This window comes from Salvia hispanica, chromosome 4 (genome assembly GCF_023119035.1).
Source record: "Salvia hispanica cultivar TCC Black 2014 chromosome 4, UniMelb_Shisp_WGS_1.0, whole genome shotgun sequence".
Classification (NCBI taxonomy): domain Eukaryota; kingdom Viridiplantae; phylum Streptophyta; class Magnoliopsida; order Lamiales; family Lamiaceae; genus Salvia; species Salvia hispanica.
Genome location: NC_062968.1, coordinates 43300469 through 43316575, shown reverse-complemented (window position 1 = coordinate 43316575; position 16107 = coordinate 43300469). Strand labels below are relative to the sequence as shown.

The following is a 16107-nucleotide window of genomic DNA, read 5'->3' as shown; positions in this document are numbered from 1 at the left end:
GCAATTAGGGCTGAGTCTCCCCAATATGTTTTTTTTCGATACTGATTGAAGGAGAAATGTCTTATTAACTGAGTTGTAATTTGTTGTCAATAGTGGTGAGGAGTTTGTTCTCCATGAGTTATATGCTTCATATAGAATTATGAAATTTATGTTGAAAATTAATAAAATGACCAGTTAACAATGAGGCATTGGAGATTTATAAGTGTGGAAGAAAAAGGTCAATTTTAGTGAAGGAAAAATCAAGAAATGAGATACACTCCCACACTCGCATGTTCTTCCCATAACTTCCCACTTGTTTTGGTTCACTGCCAATCCCTGTCAACCATGACCCTTTTTGGTTAAAGCTAATCTTAAAATTTTAATTGATATATTAATACACATAGATGCCTACATACTAAAAACAATGAATTAAACTTATACTGGAATGTACCGTGTTACAATCCCATAACATTTTGAAATGGATTAAATAATAACATGTGTGGTATGTACAATTTTATACTAGTACATATCAAGACAAAGTACTGATTATAAAAAGAAGATCTTATGTAATGGAAAGAAAGTAGCTAGAATTAAAAGAATTGATGACTGAATATTCCTTGCATTGGCGTCACCAGAATTTAAAGTTGAGTGATACATGAATTGCCAATGGCCACTATTCTCCTCTCTAGAAATTTCTACAGTCTTGGTCCCCCTACCCAAATTTGAAAATAAATATATATCGTTATCAAGATTCTGGTTATGGGATTTTCGACGAAGAAAAGCTGCTTAATTTGGATTCTTCTATTCCATTATAATGTTTTCTTTAAGGTAAATGGCACTTCACCGCCCAAACTTCAAAATATTGGCACTTCCCTTTTTTTTCGCGCGTGTGTGTGAGAGAGAGAGAGAGAATTACTATTCAATTTTTTTAAATAAATTTGAGTATAAACAATCACATTTCTTATTTCACACAAAAAAAAAATCTAAAAAAAACTTATCTATTAGAGACACAATTGAGATGTAATTACCAGCGTTTGAAAATTTTACAAAAATAATCATAATTTAGGATACAAAATAAAGAGTCTCTAAGTTGAGAGCAAATTATCTTAATCTTCTATTTTTTTTAAGTTTTTATTTATGTCCTCTAATTTTAGTTGGGACACTAACGATATTTTATAAAGGGTTGGTGATATAATTAGAAACACAAATTAGTGTCCTTAATAGCACTTGTCTTTATCCTATTTTTTTGTTGCAGTGAGAACAAAAGAATTGCATCCCGAAAATTTTATTATTTCGTATAATTATGTTTGGGAAAATTAGGAAGGTCAGAAGATCTTGGACTGGTGTCAAGATTTTTTTTACCTTGGGTTTGAATCAAAGCATAAACAGAGCACTAGTAGAGTATGATTAAGATAGTCCGCACTCGAAGCTACCACTTTACTGACATTTGCTCCATCCATTTTTACCTTTTTCAACTTTACCAACTGAAAAAAAAAAAAACAAAGCAAAAGATAAAATGCAAATCTAGTCCAAATATTTGTTGTCAAAGAATGCAACAAAGTTATAGGATAAAAATTTTAAATACTTTTGTATTACTCCCTCCGTCCCACAATCATTGTCACTCTTATTGTGGACATAAGTTTTAAAAAATTAAAGAAAAGTTGGTTGGAAAAGTTAGTGGAATGTAGAACCCACAAAGTGAGTTAGTGAAATGTGAGATATACTTACCATTTATGATAAAAATGAAATGTGATAATTATTATAGGACGGACCGAAATGCAAGAGAGTGACAATTATTGTGGGACGGAGGGAGTATGAAATATAAGTATTGTAATATTTCACTTATTACTATAAAAGTGGGTGCTTTTGTGGTGTGCACTACCAAATATGGATAGTTTTACTTTTACCCATTAAGACTAAGTTAGATATTGAATGGTGTAAATGATAATATTCCATATGTAAGTGTAACAAGAAAAGGTGGAAGGTGAGTATTAAAGTAAGTAGGAATGCATGAATGAGACAGTCGGCTTTCCGTCTACATTCTCAGCGCGCATGACTTCCTTTTCTTCCCCGCATTATCTTAACATAGAGACATAGAGTGGGTGCCTTCACCCTACACATTATGTGGCACCACTACCTATTATACTCCCTCCGTTTTGCTCGGTATTAGGGGTGTTTCTTTTCGGTATGAAATTTAAGAAAAATTATGCTAAGTGAAATTAAGTAAATGAATAATAAAGTAAGAAAGAAAAAAGATAGAAAGATGAAAAGAGAATAAAGTAGAAGAGAGTAAAAGTAAGAGAGAAGAAAGGTGGTTGCTTTTGCTAAAAAAAAAAAAAAAAAAAAAAAAAAAAAAAAAAATCAACTACATTAGGACAATCCAAAAGGAAATGTGTGGGACCTCTTTTTGCAAAAAAACAAAAAAAAAAAAAAAGAACACCAAAAGGAAATGTGACTCAACTGTAAAGGGACAGAGAGAGTACTATTGTGCGCTCACCCACCAAGTTACTTTTTTAACCAACCAAACCACGACTTAATTATTAAGATGCTTTTCCTCTATCTAATACTCCCTTCGTTCCACAGTGGTAGAGTCATTTCATTTTTTTTCCTCATTTTGAACAAAATAATTATAAATAATTAAAGTGAAGAAAAAATAAAGTAAGACAATTAAAGGGGGGAAATAGTAAAGTAAGAGAGAAAATACAGTAGATAAAACCTTCTCTACATTAATCTCTTTTATTTTACTCTCTCTACAACTATCTTTTTTCAAAGACAAGTGCAAAAAATAAAATGACTCTACCGTGGAACGAAGGGAGTAATTCAAAAGCCCCAAGTCATCATAAGAACAATTGGTAGAAAACAAACTTTATTTTCGATTAGCAAAATATTGTTCCATTTTAGTCGTCGACGACAACCGACGCATGGTGAGATTAGCAAACTACACGAACAAAAACTAATTCAGCACGAGTAGCTTCTCTTCATATATATACATTTACAGCAGCAAAAGAAATGCGACTTCTCAAAGCCACAAGGGCGGCAAGACAACACAAGTGAGCTTCTTCCATTTCAACTAGTATTACAGTTTTTGTCAATCATAATAAAAAACAAAAAATGGTCAGATACATGGAGTACATAATTAAACCTTCTTGTTCGCAGCTACAATCAAATTTTAATAAATACAAGAAAGGAAACCCGATACCAAGAGAAGATCATCGCTTCGAACGAGGTTACAAACATATTACAATTCGTTAGTAGCCCTTTTCACAACATGAAGACCACTTTAATATATTACAGTCCAAGGAATGCGCATTGCTTTCTTGCATGCTCCGGGATCAGCTTCCCCAATAACTCTGCTGGCACGCCCTTGAGCTCTGGTCAATGGAATGGGGAGGAACGGGTTAGGTGATGTTGCATATGGCACACCAATTATGGGAAGAAAGACTGGATAGCATAACTGATAACTCACCATGAGGCTTAAAGTTGAATAATGGCGGAACAAACCGCCCATTAGGTAGCCTAACATTTGGATCACGCAACTCATCAAAGAATGGATGGACCAACGCCTCCAACTGCATCATGAAAAGGCATACATAGCAAATGATAATGAGAATGGTTGCCATGTCAATGCCATAGTTAACTTATCTCTAGATTCATTGACCAGACCGTATAGAAATAAAGATGGGAGAAAGAGAATCTTGACAACACAACAACACAATTTTATGTCATTTCCAATTCAATTGAACAAAAAGTAGCAGAGTTTTGTAACCTTGACATAAACTACTTGTTAAAGAAACTTAAACCACATGCAAAGATTAATTTTATATACTCAGTCACCTTTAGAAGCATGGGTTAGATTTTTTACACAACGTTTAAATGTAAATGCACAACGTTGTATACATTGCTGTACATGCATGTATTCAAGAAACAATAAAATAAAGCAACGCTCACCGCAGTGCATCGGAGGTTTGGAGAATACTGAAGTAGCCTTGAAACAACATCAACAGCCTCAGGTGGCATCCTCTTGTGAAATATCTGAAGAAGAAAAGGTTGTCAAAACATGCTTGAAGTACATAATTATCATCTTTGAAACACGCAGAAGTGAAATGTCATTACCTTGTGCCATGGGTGAGCTTTTATTTGGGGGAATTTGAATTCAGTGTAGTTGGGGTTCATGCATTTGATCTCCTCCCTTGTTGGAGTGCCAAGGACCTACAAATATAGAAGTGCGTGAAATTCCCATCCTTCATCTTATATTACATAAACCATACTGGACAAGCAACGCAATATGAATGTGATATTAATAAAGGACAGGGGTTTCAAATCACAAATGTACTGTCAACATGTAGTCTCTCCGTCCGGGCTAAGATGACACATTTCATGGCCGGGATTTTAGGAGTTATTGGTTAATATATTTAGTTTGAGAGAGAAAATGTGTTATAAGTATTAAATGTAGAGAGAATGAGAGATAAATATTTTAGTTAAAGAGAGAAAAAATGGCTGGGTGTATTAATTGGAGAGAAAGTAGCTTTATTATTTTTCAAAAATAGAAATGTGTTATTTTATACTCCATGAGACAGACTAAAAAGGAAAACATGTCATCTTAGTTGGGCCAGAGGGAGTAGTGAAGATCAACCATGATTACCTTAATGATTTCAACAAGCTGATCAACTCCACTTTCACCAGGGAAAAGGGGCTGAAATAGAAATGGAACTCTTGTTTAGCAAATTATAAGCTTCATCAAGAAATCAGTCGAAGGTGATCTCTAAAATGACAGATTTTTGTCACCAACCTGTCCAAGCAGCAATTCAGCCAAGACACATCCTGCAGACCAGATGTCAATGGCAGTAGTGTATTCCGTTGCCCCAAATATGAGTTCGGGAGCACGATAATACCTTGAGCATATATATGAAATGTTTGGTTCTCCTTTGACCTACATATCGAGTCCAATAAGTAACACTACTAAGTTAAAGACCTAAAGATGTCTTCATCAGAGGGGGGTAAAGAATGATGCTCACCAGTACTTTTGCACTTCCAAAATCACATAACTTCACCTGATGTGTGTGTGGATTGACCTGCAGACAGTGTTGTGATAAGTAAGTTGTTTGTTACTTGCTGATATATGCCTTAACTTGAAATAAACTAACCAATAAATTTTGTGGTTTAATATCTCTGTGGCACACGCCAACACTACCATGGATATAAGCTAGTGCTCTGAAAATCTGCCATGAAAAGATACTTTAGCTTTAGAGAAAAGACTCAGCTTGTAAAGCAGTCATAAATATTAAATTTGGAACACAAAGCACCGGGATTTCTAAAAATATTATTTAAAAATGCAAGTGACTAATCCTACCTGATAGGCATAAAGTTTAACATATATCATTGGCATCCTCTGACTCATCTTGTTGTAATGTCTAATTACCCTATGAACAGTCTCGGGAACATATTCTAACACCAAGTTGAGGAAAAGCTCATCCTTCTCAGTCGTCGAGAAGAAACAATGCTTCAAAGACACAACATTGGGGTGGTCCAGCAAACGCATGGTTTGCAGCTCACGATTCTTGTACCTCTTATCTTGAAGAACCTTTTTTATGGCAACAGTTTCACCCGTTTCTAGACATTTGGCCTGAAAGAGAACATTAGAATATATATATATAAGAAATGCTAAAACGAACACATGGAAGCTACTGCTTTTCCTTGAAACAGGAAAGAAGAAGGCATCACAAATGGCAGTACCTGAAACACTACTCCAAAAGATCCCTGCCCCACGATACGCTCAGCCATATAACTGATTGTCTGAAAAATCACACATTGAAGGTTATGAAGAGGAAAATAACAAACTAAACAAATCTACCATAATGAAAATACTGAGTATCGAATTTAACCTGTTTTGGCTGACCATTTCTGCCCCCGATTGTGGTCACAATTATGTGACCAGTTTCTGTTCCATTACCATCTACAACAGCTGGTTCCATATCCTATGACATAGGATTACAGTTAGCACATTTGTAAGCAATGAGCTGTGACAAAATCAGAAAGAAGAGTACATAATCATTAGTTACCTTGTCATCCCTGAGTTTCATCTCATTCATCTCATCTGGCAATTTATCCAGTCCACCAGGATTTCGACCAGGGTCTCTTACACCAGTAGGGGGAGCTACACTAATAGAGGCCATTCACTTTTAATCGTGACAATCAAAGCAAGCTTTCTCACTAGTTATACAGGCTTGGATAAAGAAGCTGACTCAAAACCTATCTGCAAGAAATCCAACTTCAGTTAAACAAGATCTTTGTCAAATAGAAAGTGCAACAATTCCACCAAAAAAACGTAATAAAGTAGGGAATAATTACATCAAACAACAAGAAACACACAGCTACGGCCACCACTTCGGGAATTTATATGTTTTTAAGTTAGTGAACAGATCAAGCAATAAAACTGAACAAGCACTCACATATAGCTCAATACAGAACTAAAACCTCAAATTAACTTTAAAGTACAAACATGTAAAGCATCTCTAGAATTACAAAGCAAAACGGAAAAATTAAAGCGCATAAAATAAAATTCCTTGCAGTTTTCACTAGAATCGCAACAATAACAACAAAAAACATAACAGTCGATGGCATTAGATCGAGATCTAGGAAGTATGACAGCTATCATAAAGTCCGGAAAACCCAATTTCATGAAATCTTCCCAAATAATTCCAATTTGTTCAACCATAAGCGAAAACCCAACGAAAACGAGAATAATCAGGCGAAAACAAGCCGTATAATTATATAAACCAACACAAAAAGGTAAAACAAACGGAACAAAATCAATCGCAGCCACAAAATCAGCTAAAAATGACAAATCCACCCAAATCTCCAATCGAAACTCAAATTAAACGACAAATATGCGAAGATCCGAGCACGCAGACTTATTAAGCGAATCAGGCTTCCAAACCGCGCCGCATCGCAACAAAAATTAAAAGTAAGCTCACCGATCCAAAACCGCACCCAACGAAAACGAAACCAATCGACAAAAATTCGTCCAACAAATCAGCCAGCGGCGAAATCGTGAAATTATCTGGCGAATCACCAATTCCTCTTAATTTTTCCAGATTTTCGCCTCAAAATGTTTGAATTGGGGGTAATGTGAATAGGCAGGCAGCTATTTGATGGGAGTCAGTCAACACGAAAATGACTCCGCCTCCCAAAGCATATAGTAAAATAAAGTATTTTAGGGGTAAAAACTGACATGAAGTTGCTTTTGCTGCGTTACTTTTCTTTGCTTTTGACCGTTCAAACCAAACCCATTTGCTTTATCGAAAAAATTATTTTATGAGTCACCATTTTGGGATTCATTCAAATTCATAGTTGGCCCTCTTTCCACAACGACGGGCTAATCCACGAGATTCTACGGCGTCGTCTGGAATGGGCGGTGCCGATAATCATTTTTTGTGATTCTCCCTCTTTAGATGCATGTGATTAGTCTCGTTATTTTAATATAGACTTTAACGACAATGTAGTTATCAAGTGTCACGTCTGCCGAATTAATTATTTTAATTGTGATTTTAAGAACAATAGTTGAGTGTGACTAATTCAATTTATGGTTTTTCAATCTACATATACTCCCTTCGTCCCCGTTAATTATTCACATTGGTTGTAATACGAATTTTAAGAAATATAAAGAAAAGTAGGTTGAAAAAGTTAATAGAATATGAGTCCACTTTCATTTATTGATTTCATAATAAAATGTGAATGAAATAAGATGGTGGAATATGAGGTCTACTTACCATTTATAGTAAAAGTGAAAATAGACAACTAATTGGGGACGAACGATATGACAAAAGTGGACAATTAATGGGGGACGGAGGGAATAGAGTATTGAAGACTTGACCTGATCCGAAAATGTCATGTACTTCCTCCTCTTGGGAGGGGTGTTCATACGGAATTTTAAAAACCGTTGGTTAATGTGGTTTATGAGTAAGAGAAAGAGAAAGAATAGGTGTAAGAGCATCCGTATCGGTGCCCGATGCTAAGAGCAGGCGTCGTGCCGTCGGCGCGGCGAGTACCCTTCTCGCCGTTGTGCTCTTGCCAACGGCACAGCCCTGCTCTTAGCATCGAGCATCGTCATGCCGAAGAGCTGGTTGACGTGTCGCTATGTGAGCCGTTGGCTATCTATCATTTTTTTTTTAATTTTGAAAAATATAAAAAAAATCAGAATTAAATAAAAAAATATTTTTCCACTTCCCAATAAAATATACTCCATCTGTCCACGATTAAGAGTCTCATTTCTAAAGGCGCGGATTTTAAGAAATGTTAAGAAAAGTGGGTGGAAGATAGTTAGTGGAATATGGGTCTCACTTGTATATATTAGTTTTAAATGATATGTGAGTGGAATGAGTTATTGGAATGTGGGGTCTCTTTACCATTTATGGTAATGAGGAACCGGGACTCTTATTTGTGGACAGAGGGAGTATTCGCTTTTTCTCCACTTTTAATTTATTTTTCCCCAAAATTCACATTTTCATCTATAAATACCCCCACATTTCAACACAAAAAATTACACCACACTGCACCAAGCAATTCTCTCATCAATATACTTCTCCCTAAATTCTCACTCTTTCTCTCTTGCAAAAATGTCCGGCTCCGGCGATCACTCCTCCGACTCCCACGGATGGAACCATGATTGGTTCGGCACATCGCCATTCCCTTCGCCGGATACGAATATCTCTCCCCCTCCTCCTACCCAAGGTTCGCAAATTCCGGGTAGCTACCAGCCTTACCCGGTGGACAAGAAAGATGCTCCCTCGGGGCAATACGGGTGGGCACACGAACAAGGTTCGGGAAGGAACACCTCGACGCCACCGTTGTCCCAAAATCTAGAGGGCGCTTACGGCAGTCGCGGCGCTCCTGCTCGTGGTGTTCGTGTCTGTACTCGTTGCAGTACCGGTGATCCCAACGTCCGCACCCTGTACACTCCAAGGGAGATGGAGAATATATTCGAGGCCTATTTGATAATCTCTGAAGATGATGAGGTAGGCACGAATCAAACCGGGGGGTTTTGGTTCCGCGTCGCTCGCCGGTACAATGTTGGCCGACCAACTGGAACGATCGAGCGCAATGACAGTATGGTACGCAATGTCATTTGAAGAGCCAACGAAGAAATCCAAAAGTTCCAGGACTATTACCTCGAGGAACAGCGATCGGCAGGGAGCGGCACAGGCGAGGTCGACATCATCACGACCGCCATGTCGACCTACCAATCAATGCATCACAAATTATTCAAGCATCCCAACACTTGGCAGGAGGTACGTCATCATCCGAAGTATAAGGGAGGCGTCCGATCCTACTCCAGCTCCTCCAGCAAACGGTCGAGGACGCTATCCCTATCCGACGTCAGCGCTCACTTGGATAGCCCCAACGCCGGTCTAAGTGGTTCCCAACACCGGCCACAAGGAAGAAAACAGGCGATTGCCAGCCGGCGTCGCACCGCGATCCCAGCCAAACCGCCGGTTCCCGCTCCCTTTGTGCCGCCTCCACTCCCAACAACAGTTTGTGGGCCATTTTGTATCAAGCCACAGCGCCGATATGTCTCGGATGACTCCCGAGCAATTTGATGCACATAACGCAATGATACGAGCTCTACGACAACAATTGGGGATACCGCCATTGGGCTAGTCTTCTTTAAATTTCTACGGATGTATTTTTTAGGATTTAATTATGTAATTTTTAATTTGTAGGATTTTATAATTTTTAATTTTTAGGATTTTAAGTATGTAATTTCAATTTTTAGGATTTTAATTATGTAATTTTTTTTTTGGTAATTTGTAATAGTAGTTCCAGTATTTTTAATGCATTTTAATATTGTGGAAATGTTTTTATTGAAATTGAATAATAGAATAGTGGTACACTTGAGCATGCTCTTGCGGAAGAGTATGGATGTGAGTGTTGTGTTCTTGCGGAAGAACAGGGAGTAAAAAAATGAATAAAAATGGGTCTGGGTCTACATACATGCTCTTTGGCAAGAGCATGGATGGGGACGCTCTATATATTAAATGAAGAGACAAAGAGAGTTGAATGCTTATTTATTAGAGAGAGAGAGAGAAGTGTTGAATGTATTCATTTGAGTGAGAAAGTTATCAAAAATAAAAATGTGTCATCTTAGTTGTAAAAAACTAAAAAGAAAAGTGTATCATCTTAGTTAGGACAGAGAGACTCGATATCCGCAATTTCTGAGAAGATTTTTGGTTTGTAGTATACTAACAAAAAATAACATGATCATATTCACTTCGTCCACGAAAAATAGTCTCATTTTTTTTCATTTTCATTTGTCTACCAAAACTAATCATGTGCTATAAATGATAAAATAACTTCTCATTTATTGCTTTGTTTTTATCTTTATTTTCTTATTTTATCTATATTTTCTCTTTCTCTGTCCTACTTACATTCCTTATCTTTCTCTCTCTCGTACTATATCAAATTCGTATCATTCACCAATAAGGCTACTTTTTATGGGCGGAGGAAGTATAAGAAATACTTTAATATATTAACTTTTCAAAATAATTAACTAAATCATATGTTATCAATATATCAAAAAAAAATTATAAAAGGTGTGAGGTTAAAAGATTATAAACATAATGCACAAGGTGATGAATACTATTTTAGTCCTTTAAAAATAAAAACTTTTGAAATAATATGAGTTTTAATATACAACAGATAAAGTAAGAGCAATAGAAAGAAAAAAGTGATTGAAATATTACAAGTAAAAATCAGTCTCACCTCATTAGAGCATCCACAATAGCATCAGACTAGCAATAGCCTAGCCAAAAACTCCTTCTGCCACGTCATCATATCCTTCCTACAGCCTAGCCACTTCCATAGCCAAGTAACAACCTAGCAATAGCCTAGCCAATGCCCTAGTCCAACAAATAAATTAATAAATACTTACAATTTAATTCATTTTAATTGTTGGTGTTTATCAAATATTAAAAAAGTGAAATACCATGAGTTGTAAATATAGAGTATAAATAAAAATATAAAAAAAAAATATTTCGACTGGCCGGTTAGTCCACGTCCGACCTCTCGTCCGCTCTGGACTAGCCGTCCGCCCTAACCGCTAGCCTGTGGCTAGAGCGAGCGCTAGTCCACTATTGTGGGTGCTCTTAGAGGAAACAAATTTCTAAAATCATTAATTTTTAATTTTAAGTGACACAACCAATATAGAATTATTATAAATTTTCATCTACATGTACATAAAGAGCGTTGAAATGGGAGACAAAATAATTGATAATGCCAATAGAATAACTATAGAGGCATCCATTGTTTGGTTTTCACGTCTCACATACCTTGTCTTCCCATGTCCTCACTCAATTGGGTGGTTGGCATGGTGCCAAGCTACCTAGTCAGGTGCTTGTTAGAGTTTATATACTAGAAATTATCTTTCGAGTAATAGAATACTGTAAAAACTCTTATTTTATTTTCTGAGGGAAACAGATTATTTTTTGTCATAATATTGTTATGTTTTACATTTAATGGATGTTTATTGCATGTTTAAATGTATAAGTAACTTAACAAAGTCTAAGCCTATGTTTTAGTAGACCGGTTGTGGGCGTCGTCCACTTTAAGATATCACGGTCAGTTCTGAACAAAGAAAAATAAGAATTTCAAAACCCAGATAGGCTTTAGACTACCTATCATGAAAGGTTGCAATGTCAGTCCGCATATTTCTAAGTCTTACTGAAATAAGATGACATCGGTGTGGTATAGCACTTAATTAGATCCAACAGCGAGACAAGTCTTTATGCTATCTGCTGAAAGATGAAGTCTTGATAATTATTATTTCTTAATTACTGTACGTTAGTATTGAGCATACAGTATTGATTATGCACTACTTTGACTTACCAAATGGTGCGGGTTTTTCGCAACCCAATAATCCTGGTATATTAGGTAGCGGTGATTTATATCTAGCGGTGCTAGGATTACTATTATGTTGAATCGTGCGCGAGGTGAGTTTCGTTTGATAACATCCTCAAGAGGAGCTCGAAATAAGGCTTTATTATTCGAAACCTAGCTAGTTGGAGTTTGATTACTCTATGAATAATAAATAAGCGTTTCTTGTTGAGTCCACTATTGGAATTAATAAGATGTTAATTAATTAATGGATGTTTCTATCTTAAGCGCGAGAAACAAATAACAAGCAATGGAAACCCGGATTATTTATAATTTCGGATTTGGATGGGGAGTTTAATATTACTTCTGTAGTGGTTGCTCGTAATATTTCAATTAAAAGCTTATATTAAATTGAGGTTCAATTTAATTAGTAAAAAGCTAATTAGGGGAGCCCATATCCAAAACTTTCCATAGATCTCTGTCTAGGCCCAATATGTGACTTAATATAAATAGGAGAATAAAAGAGACAGAAAATAAACTTAATTATACTCATAATTTTCGTCCCCCTCCCCTAAACTGTGAGGGACTATTTTTCTCTCCTCCGTGAGATAGGTTTTCCGTCTTCTTTGTTTAAGTCCTAGTTTTCTGATCAGATCAACCCACCCTAATATCAGATTACAGTACAGGAAGAAGTCAGAAGATCCGTGGATTAGTATTTAAGATCTTCACATGGAGAAGGTGCTAGCTATCTTTGATTCTTCGGAGAATCATCAAGGTAAAATAGCTAATCCGTAGAAAAGCATGTTTTAGGTTTCAATTATACTTAAAGCATGATTTATTTGAGTTATGAGCATGTTACATGTGATAATTGCGCGAATAGAATTTGTCTAAATAATCAACTAAATAGATCACTTTCATTATCTGATTTATTTAAATGCACGATTCTGCTGCCAACCCCTTCAGTGCTACCCGTTGGTTCCGTCATTGCCTCTTCTCGGCCCAATCCTCTTTATTCAGCCCCGACTCGGCCCTCTTCTTCTCTTCGCCTTCATTTCTTGCCCCCTAATTGATCCATAGCCCTCGTAGTTGGTCTGACATTTGATGTCGAACAACAATAGAGTTAGCATAAAAAATCTTGATCCTAGTCAGTCATTTCTTTTTACGTTCTACGAAATACTCCATTGGGATTATGAGTCTCTTTTTTTAATTTTGATCCGTCCGTGAATAGAGGTCTCAATTTATTTTTACTATGGTATTCGAACAATGTAAAATGCATGTCCGAGGTAATTCATGAAAACACATTTCATTTGAGGTACTGTACAAAATTTCATTTCATTTGAGGCACTTTTTCATATTTTCTATTACATTTTGCTCTTCCAGGCCCAAGGGTGCTATTCACATTTTCTTTTATCACCTTCTCTCTATCTCTGGAATATTTATTTAGGATTTATGTCTTTCATCTCTTATTTCCTACTTGCTCTTCTAATTTATTTATGATTTCTATTCTCCTATCTATACTTTCTCTATTTTATAAGTAACTTTCTTATTTATTTAATATAACCATCCTAAAATAGATAAATAAATAATTTAGATGTACTAAAACACCCCTTAATACAAGAAAGTAAAGAAATGCAAAAATGTCTAAAAATAATAAAACAGTACTACAAATGAATTACTCCCTACATTCCACAGTAATAAAGGCATTTTATTTTGCGCACTTATTTTGAAAAAATAATTATAAATAGTTAAAGTGCGGAAAAAGTAAATTAAGAGAGAGAATATTGGAAATAAGACTATTCTCTACATTATCCACTCTCTTACTTTACTCTATCTCCACTTTAACTATTTAATATCATTTTTTTAAAACGAGTGCAGAAAATGAAATGCCTCTATTACTATGGAACGGAGAAAGTATAACTTTATCCATGCATTGTGCATATGCCAATTTTTCCGTTCATTCTTTCAAATATTCATTTGATCATCATTAATGTGAAGGCAAGTAACAATCATGATTCGGACAATTAAAAGTTCTTAGATTTGGAATCGGAGTTTGTAGCTTTTGAGTATGAAAGTGTATATTTAGGGTCGATAACATTCAGAGTATCAGTAGCGCGGCTCGCCACGAGCTCGATCTCATCCCGGTGAGACGGGACGTCTCGTCGCACGTCATGCGCGGAAGGGTCTCGCCACGAGCTGTCTCGCCACGCGCCAGCGCCGCGTGGCGCTAGGCGTGACGCCCACTCGCCGACCCGCGAGTGGCGTCGTAATTATGACGTCATAATTTTATTTTATTTGTTTAAAATCCTATTTTTCGAAATAAAGAAAATTAAAAAAAATCCTATTTTGAAATCTTATTTTTTAAAATTATGTATTTTTTTTATTTTTTAGGCTTTTAAATTGTAATTTTTATTTTATTTAATGAAGTGTGTTTTTATTAATTGAATTTGTTGAAATTAAAAATTAAAAAATGAAATTGAATGAATAGTTAGAGCGTCTCCGGTGGCGCCCCTCTCACTAGGACTTCCCACAAAATTGTCTGTCACGTCATCACTAGCCCTTCCCATTCCACTGCCACATCACTAGGACTTCCCACTGCACTAGGACTTCCCACTAGGACTTCCCGCAATAAGATTAAATTCACAATTAAAATTAAATTTACGGAATTAAAATTCGACACGAATACGAACGGGGAAATGCGAATATTTCATTAAAAAAAACATACATCATTCGAAAAAAAAAATTACACAGTAGATAGAAAAAAAACAACCACATCAACGTCCACCCCTCCGCGTCCAAACCTCTTCGATGATATCCTTCTGAAGTCGAATATGGGCATCTCTTTGCCGCATGTCGGCAAATGCGCGCAACCGCTCAACCTCTCCATGAGGTACCCCCATGTTCACATTCGCGGTGGCCACGCCGTGGCTTGGACCGGCACCCGTATCATCTTCGTTCGTCCACTGAGTAAGTTCGTCCCCTTCACTTTCGACAATCATATTGTGCAAAATGATACATGCGTACATGATGTCGCCGATGTTGGGAATATACCAATGCCGTGTCGGACCCCTCACCATCCCCCATCGACTCTGGAGCACACCAAATGCGCGCTCAACATCCTTGCGCGCTGCCTCCTGACGGGTCGCAAAGTAGGACTTCTTTGGTCCGACCGCATGCTTGATCGTCTTTACAAAGACGGGCCAGTTTGGGTATATCCCATCCGCCAAACAGTATCCCATATTGTGCTGGTTGCCGTTGGCGACGAAACTGATGGCGGGACCAACGCCATTGCACTGATCGTTGAACATGGGCGACGACTGGAGGACGTTGAGGTCGTTGTTCGACCCGGCGACTCCAAAATAAGCATGTCATATCCACAGCCGGTAGTCAGCTACAGCTTCAAGGATCATCGTGGGATGCTTGGCTTTAAAGCCGGAGTGTGTATCCCCTTCCAGGCGACGGGGCAGTTCCTCCACTCCCAATGCATACAATCTATGCTGCCCAACATCCCAGGGAACCCGTGCACCGACCCGTGCATATTTATCAGCCGCTGGCAGTCTTCGGGGCTCGGACGCCGAAGATACTGATCCCCGAATATCGATCTAACGCCCGCGCAAAAATTCAGCAGACACTCGACGGCTGAAGACTCGCCAATGTGGAGGTACTCGTCGAACATGTCGGCCGGGCCTCCGTACGCCAGTTGCATGATTGCGGCAGTGCACTTCTGTATTGCCGTGTGTCCGGATTTTCCAGCCACAACCTCCCTGATCCTGAAAAACTTGTATCTTCTCTCTAAAGCACCCACGATATGCATAAACAGAGGACGATGCATCCTAAAACGTCGCCGGAATAAGGCATCCCCAAAATACGGTTGCGGAGCAAAGTAGTCCTCATACAACCGAATATGTGCAGCAATGTGGTCCCGGGGTACATGACGTCGACGATGGATCGGCCGAGGTACCGCCGCCGCCGCCTGCTGCCGCCGTTGCTGCCTCTGCCGGAGCAATCGATCAATCGCCTCGTTGCACAGCGTGATCCAATTCATTATCACTATCACTAGCGCCTCCGCCACTACCACCCGCACGACTACTCGCCATTCTAGATATACTAGAAAAAAGAGGTTAGAGAGAGAAACTTGTCAAGACAAGTGATGTGAATGAAATGAAGTTCAACGAGCCCTATTTATAGAGTTTCAAAAAAAAAAAAAAAAATTAAACGCGGACGTCCGACCTTCGCCACAGTGGCAGACGTCCGACCTTCGCC

The 16107-nt window shown here is 37.6% G+C and overlaps 2 protein-coding genes across 2 annotated transcripts; both read right to left on the bottom strand.

Moving 5' to 3' along the window:
* Nucleotides 1–3015: 3015 nt before the first annotated feature.
* Nucleotides 3016–7162, bottom strand: LOC125221682 (shaggy-related protein kinase alpha). Its single transcript, XM_048123887.1, has 13 exons — nt 6954–7162; nt 6039–6232; nt 5862–5954; nt 5713–5772; nt 5330–5602; nt 5124–5198; nt 4995–5051; nt 4769–4909; nt 4622–4672; nt 4093–4188; nt 3928–4011; nt 3446–3548; nt 3016–3350 (listed from the first exon to the last, which is right to left on the bottom strand). Exons 2-13 carry the CDS (start codon nt 6150–6152, stop codon nt 3268–3270), a joined length of 1230 nt encoding a protein of 409 aa, XP_047979844.1. The 5' UTR covers nt 6153–6232; nt 6954–7162; the 3' UTR covers nt 3016–3267.
* An 8088-nt stretch (nt 7163–15250) lies between these two features.
* Nucleotides 15251–15889, bottom strand: LOC125221133. Its single transcript, XM_048123256.1, has one exon. The coding sequence runs from the start codon at nt 15887–15889 to the stop codon at nt 15251–15253; it is 639 nt and encodes a 212-aa protein (XP_047979213.1).
* Nucleotides 15890–16107: the final 218 nt, after the last annotated feature.

What these genes read in the sequence shown, in the direction of transcription:
- LOC125221682 (XM_048123887.1), bottom strand. Translation starts at nt 6,152, where the DNA reads ATGGCCTCTATTAGTGTAGCTCCCCCTACTGGTGTAAGAGACCCTGGT. An exon ending in TTAAACTTTATGCCTATCAG is followed by an intron (nt 5,199 to 5,329) that starts GTAGGATTAGTC and finishes TTTTCATGGCAG; the next exon opens with ATTTTCAGAGCACTAGCTTA. An exon ending in CTGAATTGCTGCTTGGACAG is followed by an intron (nt 4,673 to 4,768) that starts GTTGGTGACAAA and finishes TTTCTATTTCAG; the next exon opens with CCCCTTTTCCCTGGTGAAAG.
- LOC125221133 (XM_048123256.1), bottom strand. Translation starts at nt 15,889, where the DNA reads ATGAATTGGATCACGCTGTGCAACGAGGCGATTGATCGATTGCTCCGG.